Here is a 19,846-nt window from a genome sequence, read left to right as displayed (position 1 = left end):
CATTCATTCATTCATTTTCTTTTTGGCTTAGTCCCTTTATTAATCTGGGGTTGCCACAGTGGATAAACCACCAACTCATCCATCATATGTTTTACGCAGCTTTAAGCTTTATATTGCTAAAAGATTTCAAAGGGTTTTGGGATGGATAGAACGAGTGACCTATGGTAGATGCTTTAAATCCAAGTGTTTTTTCTCCACTTGAGGGAGAGTACACCGCTCACAGATCTCTATTTAAATGAATATTTTCTATTGGATGTTTACAAAAATATATTTGTGTACATACGCTTACCAGCCACGTTAGAGCAACTGCTCTAATCAGTTTCTAATCAGCCAATCACATGGCAGCAACTCAATGCATTTAGGCATGTAGACATAACCGAGTATTAGCATGGGAAAGAAAGGTGATTTTAAGTGACTTGGAATGTGGCACGGTCGTTGGTGCCTGGGCTGGTCTGAGTATTTCAGAAACTGCTGATCTGCTGGGATTTTCACGCACAACCATCCCTGGGGTTTACAGAGAATGGTCTGAAAAAGAGAAAATATCGAGTGAGTTCTGTGCCCATCAGCAGTTCTGTGGGTGCAAATGCCTAGTTGATGCCAGTGGTCAGAGGTGAAAGGCTACTGGTTCGAGCGGATAGAAAGCCAACAGTAACTCAAATAACCACTCGTTACAACCGAGGTATGCAGAAGAGCATCTCTGAACACACAACACATCAGACCTTGTGGTGGATGGGCTACAGCAGCAGAAGACCACACTGGGTGCCTCTCCTGTCGGCCAAGAACAGGAAATCAGCCTGGTCTGATGAGTCTTGATTTCTGTGACATTTGTATAGTAGGGTCAGAATTTGGCGTCAACAACATAAACACTTTGGGCCCATTAGTATCAATTGAGCATTGTGTCAATGCCACAGCCTACTTGAATATTGTTGCTGACCATGTTCACCAGTGTACCCATCTTCTGATGGCTACTTCCAGCAGGATGACGCTTCATGTCATAAAGTGTGAATCATCTCAGACTGGTTTCTTGAACATGACAATGGGTTCACTGCACTCTAATGGCCTCCACAGTCACTAGATCTCAATCCAATAGAGCACCTTTGGGATGTGGTAGAACGGGAGATTTGCATCATGTATGTGCAGCCGACAAATCTGCAGCAATCATGTCAATAGGACCAAAATCCCTGAGGAATATTTCCAGTACATTGTTGAATCTACGCCATGAAGGATTAAGGCAGTTCCGAAGGCAAAAGTGGTTACAACATGGTATTAGTAAGGTGTACCTAATAAAGTGGCTGGTGAGTGTAAATCAGTACCAAAGTTAATTTAAGATCACAGCACAAAAACATCACTCCCAAATTAATAATATAACTATAATAAAACTATATAAATAATAATAAAAAAATTAAATAATAATATAAAATAATTACATTTTGTTTAAACGCACTAACATTATGCACTATTATTATATTAACCGGAAAATGGATTCAAAAAATCATAAATATATATTTATATTAGCTGAAATAATATAATATAGTATAGTATATAATAATAATTATTATTATTATTATAATTATAATTATAATTATAATAATTATAATAAAGTTAATAAAGACTATGAAGATTCTGTCTTCATTTTTAAAATCGTTTAATACTGTGCACTGATAAATAGTGTACAATAAGACCAGGGAACTGCATTCAGTTTTGCCCAGTTTAAATTTGCATTACTATCCAACTATCCAGAATGCAGTATAGCTTAATATCAGGACGCTCTGAAGGGATGTTTATTTTTTAAAGGAATAAGAGTAGTTCAAAGTGAGAGAGAGAGCAGTGCGGCTCGGCGTGGATGTCACCATGGGAGGTGCTCTGGATTGTCTTTGGGAGCAGCTGCCTGCACAGTCGCAGATAAGGAAAAAGCAGCCACGGGATGATCCGAGATGATTCATTTCGAGAAGACTGAAAGACTTGGTGCTGATAAAACAACCAACAGCCAGTAGAGTGCACTGTGGCTTCGTGTGTCTATATAAAGTATGTGCGTGAAGTTGTGTTACATGTTCTCCATACATAATGTTAGACGTGCTGCATACTGAGAAGGGAAGCCCTGTGTGGGCTGATTGGTCATAATCAGGGCCACAGTGAATCTATGCCAGCACAGATTTCTTAACATCATTATTCACAAACTTTTATGCACCTAGAATGTTAATATATGTGTTTATATGTGTGACTGTTGTGTATGCTGTATATAGATATATACACACACATTTACATAAATACATATACATACAGTGCATCTGGAAAGTATTCATTGCGCTTCACTTTGTCCACATTTTTTATGTTACAGCCTTATTCCAAAATCAATAAAATTCATTTATTTTCTCAAAAGTCTACACACAATACCTTATAATGACAAGATTTTTTTGAAATTGTTGCAGATTTATTAAAAATAAAAAACCTGAAAAATCAGATGTAAGTATTCACATTGCTCAATACTTTGTTGATGCACCTTTGGCAGCAATTACAGCCTCAAGTCTTTTTTGAATATGATGCCACAAGCTTGGCACACCTGTCTTTGGGAATTGTTGCCCATTCCACTTTGCAGTATCTCTCAAGCTCTATCAGGTTGGATGGGAAGTGATGGTGTACAGCCATTTTCAGATCTCTCCACAGATGTTTAAAAGGATTTAGGTCTGGGCTAAGGCTGGGCCACTCAAGGACATACACTGAGCTGTTGTGAAGCCACTCCATTGATATTTTGGCAGTGTGCTTAGGGTCATTGTCCTGCTGGAAGATGAAACGTCACCACAGTCCGAGGTCAATTGCACTTTGAAGCAGGTTATCATTCAGGATGTTTCTGTACATTGCTGCATCATTCTCACTATCTATCCTGACTAGTCTTCCAATTCCTGCTGCTGAAAAGCATCCCCATAGCATGATGCTGCCACCACCATACTTCACTTTAGGGATGGTATTAGCCTGGTGATGAGTGATGCCTGATTTTCTCCAAATGTAATGCCTGGCATTCACTCCAAAGAGCTCAATTTTAGTTTCATCAGACCAGAGAATTTGTTTCTTGTGGTCTGAGAGTCCTTCAGATGCATTTTGGCGAATTCCAGGTGGGGAGTGGCTTCCATCTGGCCACTCTACCATACAGGCCTGATTGGTGGATTGCTGCACAGATGGTTTTCCTTCTGTAAGGTTCTCCTCTCTCCACAGAAGAACGCTGGAGCTCGGACAGAGTGACCATCAGGTTATTGATTACCTCCCTGACTAAGATCTCCCCAGATCACTCATCTTTGATGGCCGGCGAGCTCTAGAAAGAGTCCTGGTGGTTCCAAACATCTTTCACTTACAGATGATGGAGGCCACTGTGCTCATTGAAACTTTCAAAACAGCAGAAATTGTCTTCATGCTTGGTTTGTGCTTTGACTGTCAACCTTGGGACCTTATATAGACAGGTGTATGCCTTTTCAAATAATGTCCAATCAACTGAATTGACCACAGGTGAACTCCAATTAAGCTGCTGAAACATCTCAAGAATGATCAGTGGAAACAATGTACCTGAGCTCAATTCGGAGCTTCACGGCCAAGGCTGTGAATACTGATGCCTTTGTGATTTTTCAGGTTTTTTATTTTTAATAAATTTGCAAATATTTCAAAAAAATATTTATTATTGGGTATTGTGTGTACAATTTTGACGAAATAAATAAATGTAATCTATTTTGGAATAAGGCTGTAACATCTAAAAAAAATGTGAAAAAAGTGAAGCGCTATGAATACATTCCGGATGCACTATATATGCAGGGGTTTGACAATGAAACTGAAATGCCTGGTTTTAGATGACAATAAACCATATAAGACCCAAACCATTCAGCCATACCATTCAGATCCTTCACTCTGAGCATGCAACACTGTGGGTGGTACGCTTCTTTGGGGCTTCTCCACACCATAACTCTCTTGGATGTGGGAAGAATAGTGAAAGTGAAGTCATCAGACAAAAATACATGTTTTACATTGTCCACAGCCAAATATTTTTACTACTGGCACCATTGAAACCAACTTTTGTCATCGGCACAAGTGACCTAAGGTTTTGCTATAGCAGCCCAGCCATGTATATTGATCTTGTGGAGCTCCCAAATAACAGTATTGGTGGAAATAGGAGAGGTTAATTCCGCAGTGAGTTGGGCAGCTGTGGTTTTATGTTTTTTGGATAAAAACCATGTTAGCACCTGGACATCCCTTTCAGACAGCTTCCTCTTGTGTCCACAGTTACTCATGCTGGATGTGGTTCATCCTTCTTGCTGACACTACCCTGAAATTCATGTCTCTTGACACATCAAAAAGACTTACTGTCTCTGTTAGATGTGCAAGCGAGACCTACAATTTGTCCTATTTTAAACTCTGATATGTTCCACTGGGGTAACCTCTGAAACAGAGACTAAGCTGAAGGAAAATGAATAAATGAATTGTATTGCATTGTTCCTTCTTATTTTTGAGTCGTTGTTGACTTTCTATCAGCTAGAACCAGTCTGGCCATTCTCCTCAGACCTCTGGCATTAACAAGGAACTTGCTCCCACAGAACTGCTGTTCACTGGATATTCTGTCCTTTTCAGACCATTCTATGTAAAACCTAGAGATGGTAGTGCGTAAAAATCCCAGTAAATCAGCAGTTTCTGAAATACTGAATTTTGAAAGGAAAGAATGTATTTGAGTCTGGAGATGATCCTCAGCTGATAGTAACTATTCTTAAGGACTGAGCTATTTTGTTTTTCTTTACAAAGCTCTGAATCAGAGATAATTGATTGCAAGACGCGGCGCAATAGTCTTTTGGTAGTTTCAGCTTGGCGCAAGAGTCGTTTTGAGGCGTTGCGCTATGCTGTTTGAATAGCAAATGCATTAGCGCTCATATGTGCGTCCATAGGCGTTCTGGTCTAAAAAGGAAGGCGTTCTGAAGCGGACTGCTGGCGCGTTGCTATTTTGAGAAACTATAATAGATTTTTCATTAGACCAAAACTAACCCGGTCTAAACTCCGGCGCAGAGTTGCGCCTCGCTTACGCACTGCTTAATATGCACAAGAGAGCAATAGGCAAATATCTTTACATATGAAAAAAATATAAATTTTAAGGATATATATAGGATATAATAAAAATAGATATAGAATATAAATATAAAGGATTAAAATATTACAAAACGTTCGAGGTTACAGAAGTAACCCTTCGTTCCCCGAGGAGGGGAACGGAAGTGCTATGAATGGGAGGATTCGGATCAGAAGCCGCTTACCTGGAGAGTATTGAACGGGCCAATGAATGAAATTAATTGGCAGCGTAAGCTTGCGCAGGTGTGCGACATCTGCAATCATCTCAGCATATAAGCACACCTGAAGCCAGCAGACGCCATCCTTTTAAGCTGAAGAGACTTTCAAACAGCTAAGGGACAGTCATTATGGCGACGGAATATGGCACTTCCGTTCCCCTCCTCGGGGAACGAAGGGTTACTTCTGTAACCTCGAACGTTCCCCTTCGGTTGGGGAACTTCAGTGCCATGAATGGGAGAATATGGAAAGCGCCATAATGACTGCACCTTACCAACACCCCCGATGAGGAGATAGTCAAGCAAGCGTGACGCACCCACATCATGGGGGGCGCGGTCCTCCAACGTGTCCCTGGCCCTAATTTATCCTACTTCAACAGAAGTTTTACGGATTTAGATATATTTTTTGGGAAGTCGTGAGCATCTAGATAATTCTAGGAAATACGACAGTACGTTGGGAAGCGTGCAATCCCGATAGGGAGGACGCTGCGGAGGCCATCCGTTACCCAAGGGGGGGATAGATGGCAGAATTTACCTATGGACTAGCCCTAAAAAGGGGGAGTACGCATAGCAAAGAGTGGTTAGCGGAGAGGGAAGACACGGGTCCGCCCAGGGGGGGGACTTAACCGTGGCGGAATAAGCATATGGGATCGCCTAGTGGGGATCACGCATAGCAGGCACCTATACCCAAAACGCGGGCTGACCAGCGGGCAGACCTACAACGTAGTGGGCCAGCAAGTGACTCCTCCGCTGAGTCAGTGCTGGGGGCCACGGAGGAATCTGCAGGGCTCACCTGACGGGGAACTTTACTGACAGATAAAAAAGGCGCACGTACCTCCGTGTTAGGGAGAATGGCGCAGCAAGCGTGTTTCAACACCCTACCGAGTTGTCTCCTCAGTCACCAAAGGGTTACCTAATACCCTTGAGGAAACCGGCTCCACTCGCAGATTGTAAAACCTTGCAAATGTGTTGGGTGTCGCCCAGCCCGCAGCTCTACAGATGTCTGTTAGAGAGGCGCCGCGTGCATGCGCCCAAGAGGATGCAACGCTCCGAGTGGAGTGTGCACGTACTCCCGGGGGACACGGCTGACCTCGACTCGAATAAGCGAGTGAAATGGCATCCACAATCCAGTGGGATAATCTTTGTTTCGATACGGCACTTCCCTGCTGCCGACCGCCATAACAGACAAAGAGCTGCTCAGATGATCTAAAATTCTGAGTACGGTCCACATAAATGCGCAGAGCGCGAACTGGACAAAGTAAAGAAAGGGCTGGGTCTGCCTCCTCCGGGGGCAGCGCTTGCAGGTTCACTACCTGATCTCTAAAGGGGGTGGTAGGAACCTTGGGCACATAACCGGGGCGGGGTCTCAGGATAACGTGAGAGTAATCCGGCCCGAATTCCAGGCACGAGTCACTGACCGAAAAATGCCTCCAGGTCCCCGACCCTCTTGATGGAGGCCAACGCAACCAGCAGAGCTGTCTTCAGGAACAGAAATCTTAGAGATACTGATTCGAGTGGCTCAAAGGGATCGGATCGCAGACTCGTGAGAACGAGGGCGAGATCCCAAGAGGGCATGAGAGGGGGGCGAGATGGATTAATTCGCCTAGCACCCCTAAGGAACTGGATGACCAGGTTATGCTTTCCCACGGTGCCGCCAGCTACCGCGCTATGATAAGCGGAGATGGCGGCCACGTAAACCTTGAGAGTGGAGGGCGACAGCCTGCTGTCCAACTTCTCTTGAAGGAAAGAGAGCACAACACTAATCTGGCAATTTCGGGGGTCTTCTCTGCGAGAGACGCACCATTCAGTGAATAGACTCCACTTCAGGGCGTAGGCGCGCCTCGTGAAGGGGCTCTAGCCTGAGTGATGGTATTAACCACCGCAGTCGGTAGGTTACCTAAGTCTTCCTCGCGTCTAGGGACCACACGTGGAGGTTCCAAAGATCGGGGCGAGGGTGCCAGATGGTGCCCTGTCCCTGAGAGAGTAGGTCCTCTCTCAAAGGGATCCGCCAGGGGAGGGCCGTCGCGAGGAGTGAGAGCTCTGATATCCAGGTCCGGTTGGGCCAAGGGGCGCAACTAGCAGAACCTGTTCCTCGTCCTCCCTGACCTTGCACAGAAACTGCGCGAGCAGGCTCACTGGGGGAAACGCATACTTGCGCATGCCCCGAGGCCAGCTGTGGGCCAGTGCATCCGTGCCGAGAGAGCCCTCGGTCAGGGAAAAAAACAACTGGCAGTGAGCGTTCTCGGGGGAAGCAAACAGATCGATCTGGGCCTCCCCGAATCGCGCCCATATCAGCTGAACAGACTCGGGGTGGAGTCTCCATTCTCCAGGGCGTAACAGCTGTCGTGAGAGCGCATCGGCTGCACGATTGAGCGTGCCTGGGACGTGAATGGCGCGCAGCGATTTCAGCCGCGGGTGACTCCAGAGGAGCAGACGGCGGGCGAGCTGAGACATGCGGCGAGAGCGCATACCCCCCATGCGGTTGATATACGCCGCCGCCGCCGTACTGTCCGTCCTGACCAGCACGTGTTGCCGCTCCAGCACCGGTAAAAAGCGGTGGAGAGCGAGGAACACTGCCAACAGCTCTAGGCGATTGATATGCCAATGCAGCTGGGCACCCTTCCAGAGGCCCGCAGCCGCATGCCCGCGACACACGGCCCCCCAACCCGTGTTGGAAGCGTCTGTTGAAACAACAACATGGCTGGACGCCTGTCCTAGAGGCACACCGGCCTGTAGGAACGAGGGGTCGTTCCAAGGGCTGAGGGCGCGGCGACACAGCGCAGTAACCGAGACCCGGTGTGTGCCCGCGTGCCATGCGCGTCTGGGGACCCGATCGTGAAGCCAGTGCTGAAGTGGTCTCATATGGAGCAACCCGAGCGGCGTGACGGCGGCTGCGGATGCCATATGCCCCAGGAGCCTCTGAAAGAACTTCAGTGGGACCACTAGTTTGCTGTCGAGCTCCCTCAGACAGTTCAGCAACAGGCGAGCGCGTTCCTCGGAGAGGTGCGCTACCATGGTGATCGAGTCCAGCTCCATCCCGAGAAAAGAAATCCTCTGCACGGGGGCGAGTTTGCTCTTTTCTCGGTTGACCTGAAGCCCCAGTAGGCGGAGATGCCGAAGCACCTCGTCCCTGTGCATAATCAATTGCTCCCGCGAGTGGGCTAAAATCAGCCAGTCGTCGAGATAATTGAGTATGCGAATGCCCGCGAGCCGAAGGGGCGCTAGGGCACCCTCCGCGAGTTTGGTGAAGACCCGCGGAGACAGAGAGAGCCCGAAGGGGAGGACCTTGTACTGCCACGCTCGACCCTCGAACGCAAACCGCAGAAATTGGCGGTGGCGTGGAAGAATGGAGACATGGAAATACGCGTCCTTCAGGTCTATGGCTGCAAACCAATCCCGAGGACGAACGCATTGGAGAATGCGCCTCTGCGTGAGCATTCTGAACGGCAGCTTGTGCAGACAGCGGTTCAAAACGCGCAGATCTAGGATTGGCCGTGACCCACCGCTCTTTTTGGGTACGATGAAGTATGGGCTGTAAAACCCACTCTCCATCTCGGCTGGAGGAACCGGCTCGATTGCACCCTTCGCCAGGAGGGCAGCAATCTCCTCTCGCAAGACAGGGGCGGACAGGGGGTTGACCCTGGAGAAATACACGCCCGTAAACTTGGGGGGCCGTTTCGCGAACTGAATCGCGTAACCGAGTCTGATTGTGCGTATGAGCCACCGCGAGGGGCTGGCCCGCGCTAACCAGGCAGGCAGAGCCCTCGCTAATGGAGTCATCGCTACAATCGCTGACGTACCAGCGGTGGGGCAGCGCGGAGTGGGTGTGCTGATCCGGGAAGCACGAGGGTCCCGCGGAAAAGCTGGAGGAGAGCGATTCGCTCTGGCTCCGCACCCTGACTCCGGAGAGGGGGCTGGAGGGCTGAGGGAAGGGAGACCGTCCCCCCAGCGCTCGTGAGCCACTGGCGAAGCACGTAGAGTCTGCGAGCCGGAAGGCAGCGCGTCCCGGACTGGCAGAACTCGTGCAGTCACATCCGGGGAAGGGAAAAAGTGCTCTTTTACTGATGTTTTGGTGGCACTGAAAAGTACCGTTGTTATCGGGGCCCCGCCCTCCAGCGGGGAAAGAGCAAGTTTCCTCTTCTCCGGATGGCCTGTCTCAGGGACGCTTCGCGGTCCGTTTACCGGACTTAACGGCGCCCTGGGCAGGAGGGGCTGCCTGCTTTCGAGGTGAACGCCGCGCCCGCTTGGCCGGAGGCGCAGGCGGGGGCGGGGCAGCACTCGTTGGCGGGCGCCCTCGGCGAGGAACAGCGGAGGTGGATGGCTCGGCGGGCGGAGCGGGCTTACGGCCACGCCGATAGATGACATTGCCCATCGCATCCGACTGCTCTTTCACCGCCTTGAATTCCTGGGTGAATTCACCGACGGTGTCGCCGAACAGGCCAGCCTGGGATATGGGCGAGTCAAGAAAGCGAACTTTGTCAACGTCGCGCATATCGGCCAGGTTTAGCCAGAGGTGGCGTTCCTGAACCACAAGTGTGGACATCGTCCTCCCCAGCGCACACGCGGCGGACTTAGTAGTCCGAAGAGCATAGTCGGTCGCGGTGCGCAGCTCATGTAATAAGCTTGGGTTGGACCCGCCCTCGTGCAGCTCGGCCAGCGCCTGCGCTTGGTAGCGCTGGTAGGTGGCCATCGCGTGCAAAGCAGAAGCAGCCTGGCCCGCAGCCTTATAAGCTCTGGCTCCGAGGGAGGCAGACAACCTACAGGCTTTGGACGGGAGGCGGGGCAAACCCCGCCACGTAGAGGCGCCGCGCGGACAAAGATTGACCGCGATAGCGCGCTTCACTGACGGGATCGCCTCATACCCCCTGGCAGCTCCGCCGTCAAGGGCGGTGAGGGCGGAGGCACTCGCAGCACGGGCAGAGAAGCTCTGGAGGACCGGACCCAAAGAACCGCAGGCAAGGGAGTAACCCAGCTCGACCGTCTGCCACCGCGAAGACCCACTCTGGACCGGGAGACACACTCGTTCGCTCTGAAGTGCTGATCAGCAAGAGGAACCCTCATCGACTCACTCAGAAAGGATCTGAAGCGAAAAGGATGGCGTCTGCTGGCTTCAGGTGTGCTTATATGCTGAGATGATTGCAGATGTCGCACACCTGCGCAAGCTTACGCTGCCAATTAATTTCATTCATTGGCCCGTTCAATACTCTCCAGATAAGCGGCTTCTGATCCGAATCCTCCCATTCATGGCACTGAAGTTCCCCAACCGAAGGGGAACATATTATTTTCTAGCCTACATAAATATGAAAAATCACTGCTTTTATGTCTTCTTCATCTCCGGAGGCTTTTTCAGTTCATTCATAACAATTTGCTTTTGTATAATGTTATTATTATTAGCAGTATTATTTAATATATCCATATCTATATTTGTTTTATTAAAAACAAGCTTAGATTTGCCCACCTGTCAGGTTTTAGACCATATCGGGCATGGCAGGTGTATTTGTAAATAACTCAGTATTTTGAACACACTTCGTTAATATTGTTCATTTATTCATTTGCTAGAAATTATAACTGAATTTAGAAATAGTTTTGAAATGAATATTTGCGCTTAACAAACAAAATTAATTATTTATAGGCTAATTGATGTCTGTTCGTAAAGGTTTCCCTATCCAAGAGCGAAAGTGAAAGTGATCCATTATCTCTCATTCTCACGCAGTAGATGCTCTGTTTAACAGTTTTCTGTTAAAAAAACTGTCAACTGTTAACTGTTTGCTTGTGAAATGCTCATTTTTTCCACTTAGACTTACTTTGCGTGATGTAAATAGCGAATGCGGTTATGGCGCGACGCAGCTGGGTCTTAAAGGGAATGGGAGATGAGACTCTAAATGGTTTAGTCTCAAAACACACCTATAACTCATTAAGAAAATAAACTCAACCCTTAAAGACCATGCGCCTTGGCGCAAAGCACATTTTCCCGTCTGTAAATTAGCAAAAATGCGTTCAGACATGCCCTGAAAGCGTTTGCGCCCTGCGTTTTGAGCTCTGGGCATGGACCGTCAAAATAGAGCCCCATGTGTTAAACTTCCCAAGGCCCCAATATAGGACATTCTTGTTTTTGAGGGGCCGAAGAGAATAATCTCAGTTTTGTCGTTATTAAGTTGAAGGAAGTTTTTTGCCATCCAACATTTCATATCCTCAAGACAATCAATTAGAGACTGCAGGGAGTTCTGAGATTTTAAAGAAACATACAGCTGAGAGTCATCTGCATAAAAATGAAAAGAGATGTTATGTTTCCTTATAATAATACCAAGAGGAAGCATACATAAATTGAAGAGCATTGGACCCAGAATAGAGCCCTGGGGGACACCACACAGAAGAGGGGCAGATGCTGATATAAACTGACCAACAGACACTGAAAAAGACCTGGATTTCAGATATGACAGAAACCAATGAAGTGCTGAACCCTTTATGCCCACTCAATGTTCCAGATGTGACTGAAGGGTGGTATGATCGACTGCATCAAAAGCAGAGCTCAGATCCAGTTAAACCAAAACTGCAATACTGCCTGAATCTAAAGACTGCAGTAAGTCAAACATTTAACAGAGTTAGAGACTTGTTAACAGAGTTGATGAATTTTAAAATATGTTGAATTCAATAAAAAATAAGGAGCATCCTGGATCTGTTTCTTCGCTCTTCTTTATTCTTTTTTTATGTATTATATAAGTATTGGATCAGTTTCGGTATTGGTAGATTCTCAAAATCGAATGACTTTACCTCTGACCCGAGGGCAAAAAAAAAAAAAACCTGATAGGTATATCCCTACTATTCATTTAATACCACTTCTCCAAACAAAAATCCAGCATATCCAGTATCTCTTTAGTCATTTGCACCTCTTATCAAATAATGCAAATTCCTCTCTGCTTCTGTTTTTATGAAGGCATCCAGGAAATCCAGTGTGGCGTCGATGAGCAATCAGGTGACATTTACCTCTCTTTTGAGAGCTGCCAAATGATGGAGAAATCAAAGTTTGTGTGGAAAAAGTCCTACCAAGAAATCACTGACTTCTCAAAGGGAATAGCCGTCAAGACATCAGGCAGCAAGTAAGCAAAAACACACATTCGCTGTGTCCTAACTACTGTAAATCTGGTCCAGATACACAGTAGCTTCCAGCATATTTAGGGCAACGCCACAGTCTGTGCATATTTAATTCCATTTGTTTTGCTTTCGCCGTCCCGCTGAACAGACACTAATATTTGCTATATTTTCCTTTAGCTCGACTTTGCTTTTCAAGAACCCAGACAAAGAGGATTTGGGCACATTCTCTGTGTCTGTTACACATACTGATGGTGTGTCCGCCAGCTACAAGATTTCAGCTGAAGGTGAGGCCTGTTAATATATTATGACTATCGAATCCATTATTAATGCTCTTCCTCAAAGTTATATAAAGTACAACGCACTATCAAAACATTCCTCTGACAGAGTCTAATCATATTCGGATTTGGGTGTAATAGATGTTGATCTGTATTAGGGATGTTTCATCATCTTCCATGAAACAGTTGGGATAATATTATATCTATTTCAAAGATCTTTCGTATTAAAAATAAAATATGATGTTGTCTGCTGCAATGTCCTTGAAAGTGTTGATAATGATGATAGTTGTCTCTGTCACCATTTGTAGAGCTGGAGAAGATGTTGGCCATAAGCTATGACATACGCAATCCAAGTAAGTAGCACTGGATGAATGATTGTAGATTATGATTATTATTCTTTTTATACTGTATTATACTGTATTTAAAGTGCTCACCATATATAAGTACACTGCTCACAAATCTCTCATTTAAATTAATATTTGCTATAGGAAGCTTTACTATTATATTTGTGCATATACAGTGCATCCGGAAAATATTCATAGCGCATCACATTTTCCACATTCTGTTTCCACTGATCATTCTTGAGATGTTTCAGCAGGTTATTTGGAGTTCACCTGTGTTAAATTCAGTTGATTGGACATGATTTGAAAAGGCGTACACCTGTCTATATAAGTTCCCAGGGTTGACAGTGCATGTCAAAGCAAAAACCAAGCATGAAGAAAAAGGAATTGTCTGTAGACCTCTGAGACAGGATTGTCTTGAGGCACATGGCTGGGGAAGGATACAGAAAATGTTCTGCTGCTCTGAAAGTTCCACTGAGCACAGTGGCCTCCATCATCCGTAAGTGGAAGATGTTTGGAACCACCAGGACTCTTCCTAGAGCTGGCCGGCCATCTAAGCTGAGTGATCTAGGGAGAAGGGCCTTAGTCAGGGAGGTGATCAATAACCCGATGGTCACTCTGTCTAAGCTCCAGCGTTCTTCTGTGGAAGGAGGAGAAACGTTAAGAAGGACAACCATCTGTGCAGTAATCCACCAATCAGGCCTGTATGGTAGAGTGGCCAGATGGAATCCACTCCCCGCCTGGAATTCGCCAAAAGGCATCTGAAGGACTCTCAGACCACAAGAAACAAAATCCTCTGGTCTGATGAGACTAAAATTTTACTTTTTGGAGTGAATGCCAGGTGTTTTGTTTGGAGAAAACCAGGCACCACTCATAACCAGGCTAATACCATCCTTACAGTAAAGCATGGTGGTGGCAGCATCATGCTATGGGGATGTTTTTAGCAGCAGGAAATGAAAGACTAGTCAGGATAGAGGGAATGAAGATGAATGCAGCAATGTACAGAAACATCCTGAATGATAACCTGCTTCAGAGTGCAATTGACCTCAGACTGTGGTGACGTTTCATCTTCCAGCAGGACAATGACCCTAAGCACACTGCCAAAATATCAATGGAGTGGCTTCACAACAGCTCAGTGAATGTCCTTTAGTGGCTCAGCCAGAGCCCAGACCTAAATCCTATTGAACATTTCTAGAGAGATCTGAAAATGGCTGTACACCATTGCTACCTATCTAACCTGATAGAGCTTGAGAGATACTGCAAAGTGGAATGGGCAACAATTCCCAAAGACAGGTGTGCCAAGCTTGTGGCATCATATTCAAAAAAGACTTGAGGCTGTAATTGCTGCCAAAGGTGCATCAACAAAGTATGGAGCAAAGACTGTGAATACTGATGTTTTTTTTGAGGAAATAAATGAATTTAATCCATTTAAAAAAAATGATGTTCCATAAAAAAAGTGGAAAAAGTGAAGCGCTATGAATACTTCCGGGATGCACTGTACATTAGATTAGTCAGTACTGAAGCCAAATCTGGAGCTTATCTAGCAAAATGAGTGCACTATGTTATATGTAGGCCCAAAAGGAATCTGCGCACGCAAAAATCTGCAGATTTCTGCAGATTTTTAGCACATCATTGAGTCTATTTACTTTTGTAAATGTGTGTAAATTTATATTTCTTCAGTTTTTAAATTAATTTCAGTAATGTTATTGATTAATATGAAAGTGTTCATATGATTGAATTACAATACAGTTTGTAAAGTTATATTTTCTGTCTAATAGCAGATATTTAAGAGACTTGCTTTGTTTTGTCTAGTTGGATTTGCATTGTAAACATTAAATAATAATAAATAAAGCTATAATAAAGCTATTATTTTTAATTCATATATTAAGTTTTTAGTTATGATACTCCCAATATAACTTAAAAAAAAAAATTCCGCAAAACTATTCTGTCTGGCCCTACTTAAATGTTATAAAGAGCAAAATGTTTTATGAAATTTAGTTGGAATTTTGTAGTTTGTATTTTTTCCCCAATATTTTCCATGCATTTAAATGCATTATCTTTCTATTTCTAAAGATGTTTGATGACTAAAATATCATTTTATTAAATATATCCATTTAATAAATCTGACACTTTACAATTACACACTACGAGTCATCTATAAAGCATTAGCAAATAGTTAGTTCATTATCTGTCAGACGTTAGTATGCAGTTTATAAATACAGCTACAAATGCTATTTTACAGCTATTTTCATTCTTTATTACTGATTATTTGTTCATTTCTAAATTCAGTATTGCATTATTTATAAACCATTTGTTTTTAAGAGTAGTTGGTGGCTTTTAAATCGTTAAGAATGAGTTAGAAAATTATTAATAAACTAGTCAAATCAACATTTATATATTTCATTATTCAGGCATATAGTAAGGGTTACTATGTATGTTATTAAATGCTTTATTAACCAAACTTCATGTAGTTTTGTGACCTAATCTAAAGTGAGGACTATTTATGCTTTGTGAATCGTTTATAAATGACAATTAAAGACTTAGTTATCTTCTAAACAGGAAAAAAAAAGAAAAGAAACAATGTTAGTAATTTCTATTCATTTGAACTTACGCAATTGAAACTGCATCAAATGAAAAATAAATCTTTGCAATATTTTGTTTAATAAAATTACTGTATCAATAAATCCCTCATTAATGACAATTAAAGGCTTAGCATCAAATGAACAAAAAATGTTTGCAATCTTATCTAAAAAAACACACAATTACTGTAAACTTTACTTATTTGTAATCTGTAAACTTAGTAATTTGCTATGTTTCCTGTTTTATAAACCACTAGCATGATATCTCTTTTACCAAAGTTAAAGTAGTTGTCACTGTAATAAGTGCTGTGGCTTATTGCTTAAAATAAACTACAGCAATGTCAGATTGTCATTCCTCTTGTGTCACAGTTATTCCTCTGAAGACTGAGCTGGCCTATAAGATTCTAGAGAGAGGCCGTATGCGCTTTTGGCTGCAAGCTGAGGGCATCTCCTCATCTGTGACCTACAAATTCTTTGCCAATAACAAGGAGCTTGTCAACTGCGAGGTAAAGGACTGTCACAGATAAAATGGCACAAACATTCCCAGCCTTCATAATATCATGATGAAAATCAGCCAGTTTTATATGGGGAGGGACAGTTTACCTTTCGTTTTAAAGTTGTCTTTGTTTACTCAACATCAGACACATCAATGACTTTCTTCTGTGGGACATTAAAGAGATAGTTCACCCACAAATGTAAATTCTGTCATCATTTTCACACCCTTCACTTGTGCAATTTCTTTCTTCTGTCAAACACAAAAGAAGATATTTCAGAAAAATCTGGTACCCAATATCTTATTTCTAATATATCAGTGGGTACCGGCAAGTATCATTCTTCAAAATTAAACATATAAAACCACATGAGGGAAAGTAAATGGTGAGGTAATTGTATTTTTTGGCTAAACTATCCCTTAAAAGAAGATTTTTACCATCAAACGCACTTATGCATTTCTGACCACTGTAATTATATCACCAAAAAATAATAATTGTTAATAATAATAATAATAATAATAATAATAATATGTAATCATATAGGTTATTAAATTATTTGAATATAATATAATATAATATAATATAATATAATATAATATAATATAATATAATATAATATAATATAATATAATATAATATAATATAATATAATAAAGACAAATTGATATTGATACACTATAGCAGAAAAGTCATTGATCTTGGTCTCGATCTGTAAATGTTCTCCATTCACATTCACATTGAACTGAAAAGCATTTCAGACACAATTCTTGAGTTTTTTGCGGGGGCAGCTTAATTGTTTTTTTTTTTTGTTCGATTCACTTAAATTTGTGCAAAAAAAAAGTTAACTTAATTTATGTTGGGACGACATGAAGGAATTGTGTGGGTGTTACAATCACCAGTGACCCAAGCTTGCAGATTGCTGGTAAACTTGCACCATCATCCGGACTATGATTCTGTCAACTTATGAACTATAAATCCCATCATGCACCTCACACACACCTGTTCCACATCACCAATGATTAATTAAAGACTACACTGTAAAAAGAGGAAACTTAAACAAATTACTTTGACTTGTTACAATTAAATGAATTAAGTTAGACAAACTTAATTTATAACAGTTTTCAGTAATAAATTTAGTTGTTTAAGGTGTAAGAGGTTTTAGTAAGTTATTTATGGCAAGTATAAGTATTGTTCGCTATCAATATTAAGCAATACTTGTATTTGCCACAAGACATTAAAGTACTATTTTTATATTAAGAAGGGAAGGTAACTATTTTTACTTTAATAAAAGTACTTTTTACTATAATTATTATAGTTATAGTATGATTTGTACTGTACTGTATGTACTGTTCCATTACTGTTTTCTAAAATAAATTACTAAAACCCGTTACACCTAAAAGAACTCAATTTTTTTTACTGAAAACTGTTATGAATTAAGTTTGTCAAACTTAATTCATTTAATTGTAATGAGTCGAAGTAATTTGTTTAAGTTTTCATTTTTTACAGTGTATATCAGACCCAACAGCTTTTCAAGATTTTTTTTTTTTTTTTGCAAAAAAAAAAAAAAAAAACATTTTGTGTGGTGATTGAGTAATTGATTTTGTGGTGGTAATTCAGAAAAAAAACACAAACAAACACAGTACTATGTTGTACTAGGTTGTCTATACTGTGGTGTTGTTGTGAAAATGAACTTTATTTCTTTATTTCCTGCAGCTGAATCTCCATCTGATGGTCATCTTTGTCCACATTTTTTGCCCCGCTAATGTCTAAAGGGAAAGGCGCGTTTACGTTTTAAAGAAGTCGATACTGCATATTTGATGATGTAGCGTTTTAACGTCAACGCATTCAGGCAAAAGATCCCAACACGATTAATTTATACAACTCTAAGTCGACTATTTCGTTAAAGATTCAATAGTTTTAATCACTTTCAGATTTAAACCTCAGCTGCATGTTTCCATTCAATTAGTGCTTTGTTACACACTGCATGGAAGGTCATTTTCAAAAACTGCTTTAGGTGAATCCTCATTCTGATGTCACTCGACTTTCTAGTTACAGTGGCTTCTACACAATTCCAAAAATGCTGGGTCTCACACAACCCCTTCATGTCATCCATATGCAAAATCGTTTAAGGTAACTTAATGTATTAGTTTTTAAAATGTTAAGTTGATTGAACAGTTAAGCTGCCTCAAAAAACTCAAGAGCTCTGTTGCTTCAGCTCTTTTTAAATAAGTAGTTAGAACAAGCAGAAAAATATATACTTTTTGAGCGCATACAGGTTTCGTATTTGATGACAGAATTATCATTCCAGGTGAATAATCCTTTTAAGTTTAGCTCCAACTGTGCGGCGCAAGAAAACATAACCCATCCGAATAAATAGATTCAGCTCCTTCGCAATACTACCATCTGTTATGCTTCTCTGTTCCATTTGCGTGAGCCTCCTAAGAAAAGCCCAGGAGAGAAATGTTTACCTCTTTCGCTTTTTTTCACAGCAAACTAAAATGAGTCACGACGCAGCTACAGGCATTATTGAGATGGTGATGGATCATTTCACTGACGACAGCGAGGGCACTTTCACCGTGCAGATCCAAGATGGCAGAGCCAAGGCCCAGTCCTCTCTCGTGCTTATCGGAGATGGTGAGAGCCATGCGTCGCTCTAGGGTTTTTGCAGCTCTCATCTTGCGATATTGTGCTGCGCTGTTGAACTCTACCCACTGACCTCTAATGGTTCTTGCTTTATTTTTCTGTTCCAGCCTTCAAGGCAGCGTTGGCTGAGGCAGACTACCAAAGGAGGGAGTACATTCGTGTAAAAGAGGGTACTGCATCCATTGCCTTGATGTAGCTGTTGAAATAAACTCTTTTACAAACAGGCTTTGCATCACTGACAAAAATGGGTGTTGTGAATAATTCTGCCATCATGTTCTATTTGCTTTTTTTCTAAACCTGTATGAATTTTTTGCTTTTGTAGGAACAACTTATATGTTAAACATTAAAATATAAAACCCACACTTAGTTACAGTCTAAGGCAAAATTATTAGCCCTCATGTGAATTTTTTTTATTATTATTATTTTTAATTTCCCAAACAGAGCGAGGACACTTTCACAGTATTTCCTCCAATGTTTTTTTTTTTTTTTTCCTTCTGGTGAAAGTCTGATTTGTTGTAGTTTAGCAGGAATATAAGCAGTTAAAAAATGTCAAAAATTAAAAAAAAGTCAATATTATTTCACAACTGAAAAATTATACATGGTGGGCCGTTGTTATGGATACACCTTAATAAATGGGAATGGTTGGTTATATTAACGTCCTGTTTGTGGCATATTAGTGTATGTGAGGGAGCAAACTTTTTAAGATGGGTGGTGACCATGATGGCCATTTTAAAGTCAGCCATTTTGGATTCAACTTTTTTTTTTTTTTTTTAGGAAGAGGGTCATTTGACACATTAAACTTATTGGGAATTTCACAAGGAAAACAATGGTGTGCTTGGTTTCAACGTAACTTTATTCTTTCATGAGTTATTTACAAGTTTCTGACCACTTATAAAATGTGTTCAGTGTGTTGCCCATTGTGTTGTATTGTCAATGCAACCCTCTTCTCCCACTCTTCACACACTGATAGCAACATCGCAGGAGAAATGCCAGCACAGGCTTCCAGTATTCGTAGTTTCAGGTGTTGCACATCTTGTATCAACACACCATAGACAACTGCCTTCAGATGACCCCAAAAATAAAAGTCAAAAATAAAATTAAAAAGGGGTCAGATCGGGA

General features: G+C 42.4%; 1 protein-coding gene across 2 annotated transcripts in view; it reads left to right on the top strand.

The window, feature by feature from the left end:
- myom2b (myomesin 2b) overlaps window positions 1-19,846 on the top strand; it is a 92,680-nt gene that overhangs the window by 52,103 nt on the left and 20,731 nt on the right. For both annotated transcript variants that reach the window (XM_073920583.1, XM_073920582.1), the window contains 6 exons: window positions 12,241-12,403; window positions 12,576-12,682; window positions 12,982-13,026; window positions 15,963-16,099; window positions 18,574-18,718; window positions 18,835-18,897. In XM_073920583.1, coding sequence (XP_073776684.1) covers window positions 12,241-12,403; window positions 12,576-12,682; window positions 12,982-13,026; window positions 15,963-16,099; window positions 18,574-18,718; window positions 18,835-18,897 — 660 coding nt within the window. The remainder of the gene's footprint in view (window positions 1-12,240; window positions 12,404-12,575; window positions 12,683-12,981; window positions 13,027-15,962; window positions 16,100-18,573; window positions 18,719-18,834; window positions 18,898-19,846) is intronic.

The sequence above is a fragment of the Danio rerio genome, chromosome 13, assembly GCF_049306965.1.
Source record: "Danio rerio strain Tuebingen ecotype United States chromosome 13, GRCz12tu, whole genome shotgun sequence".
NCBI classification, from domain to species: domain Eukaryota; kingdom Metazoa; phylum Chordata; class Actinopteri; order Cypriniformes; family Danionidae; genus Danio; species Danio rerio.
This window is presented reverse-complemented; position numbering and strand designations above follow the sequence as displayed.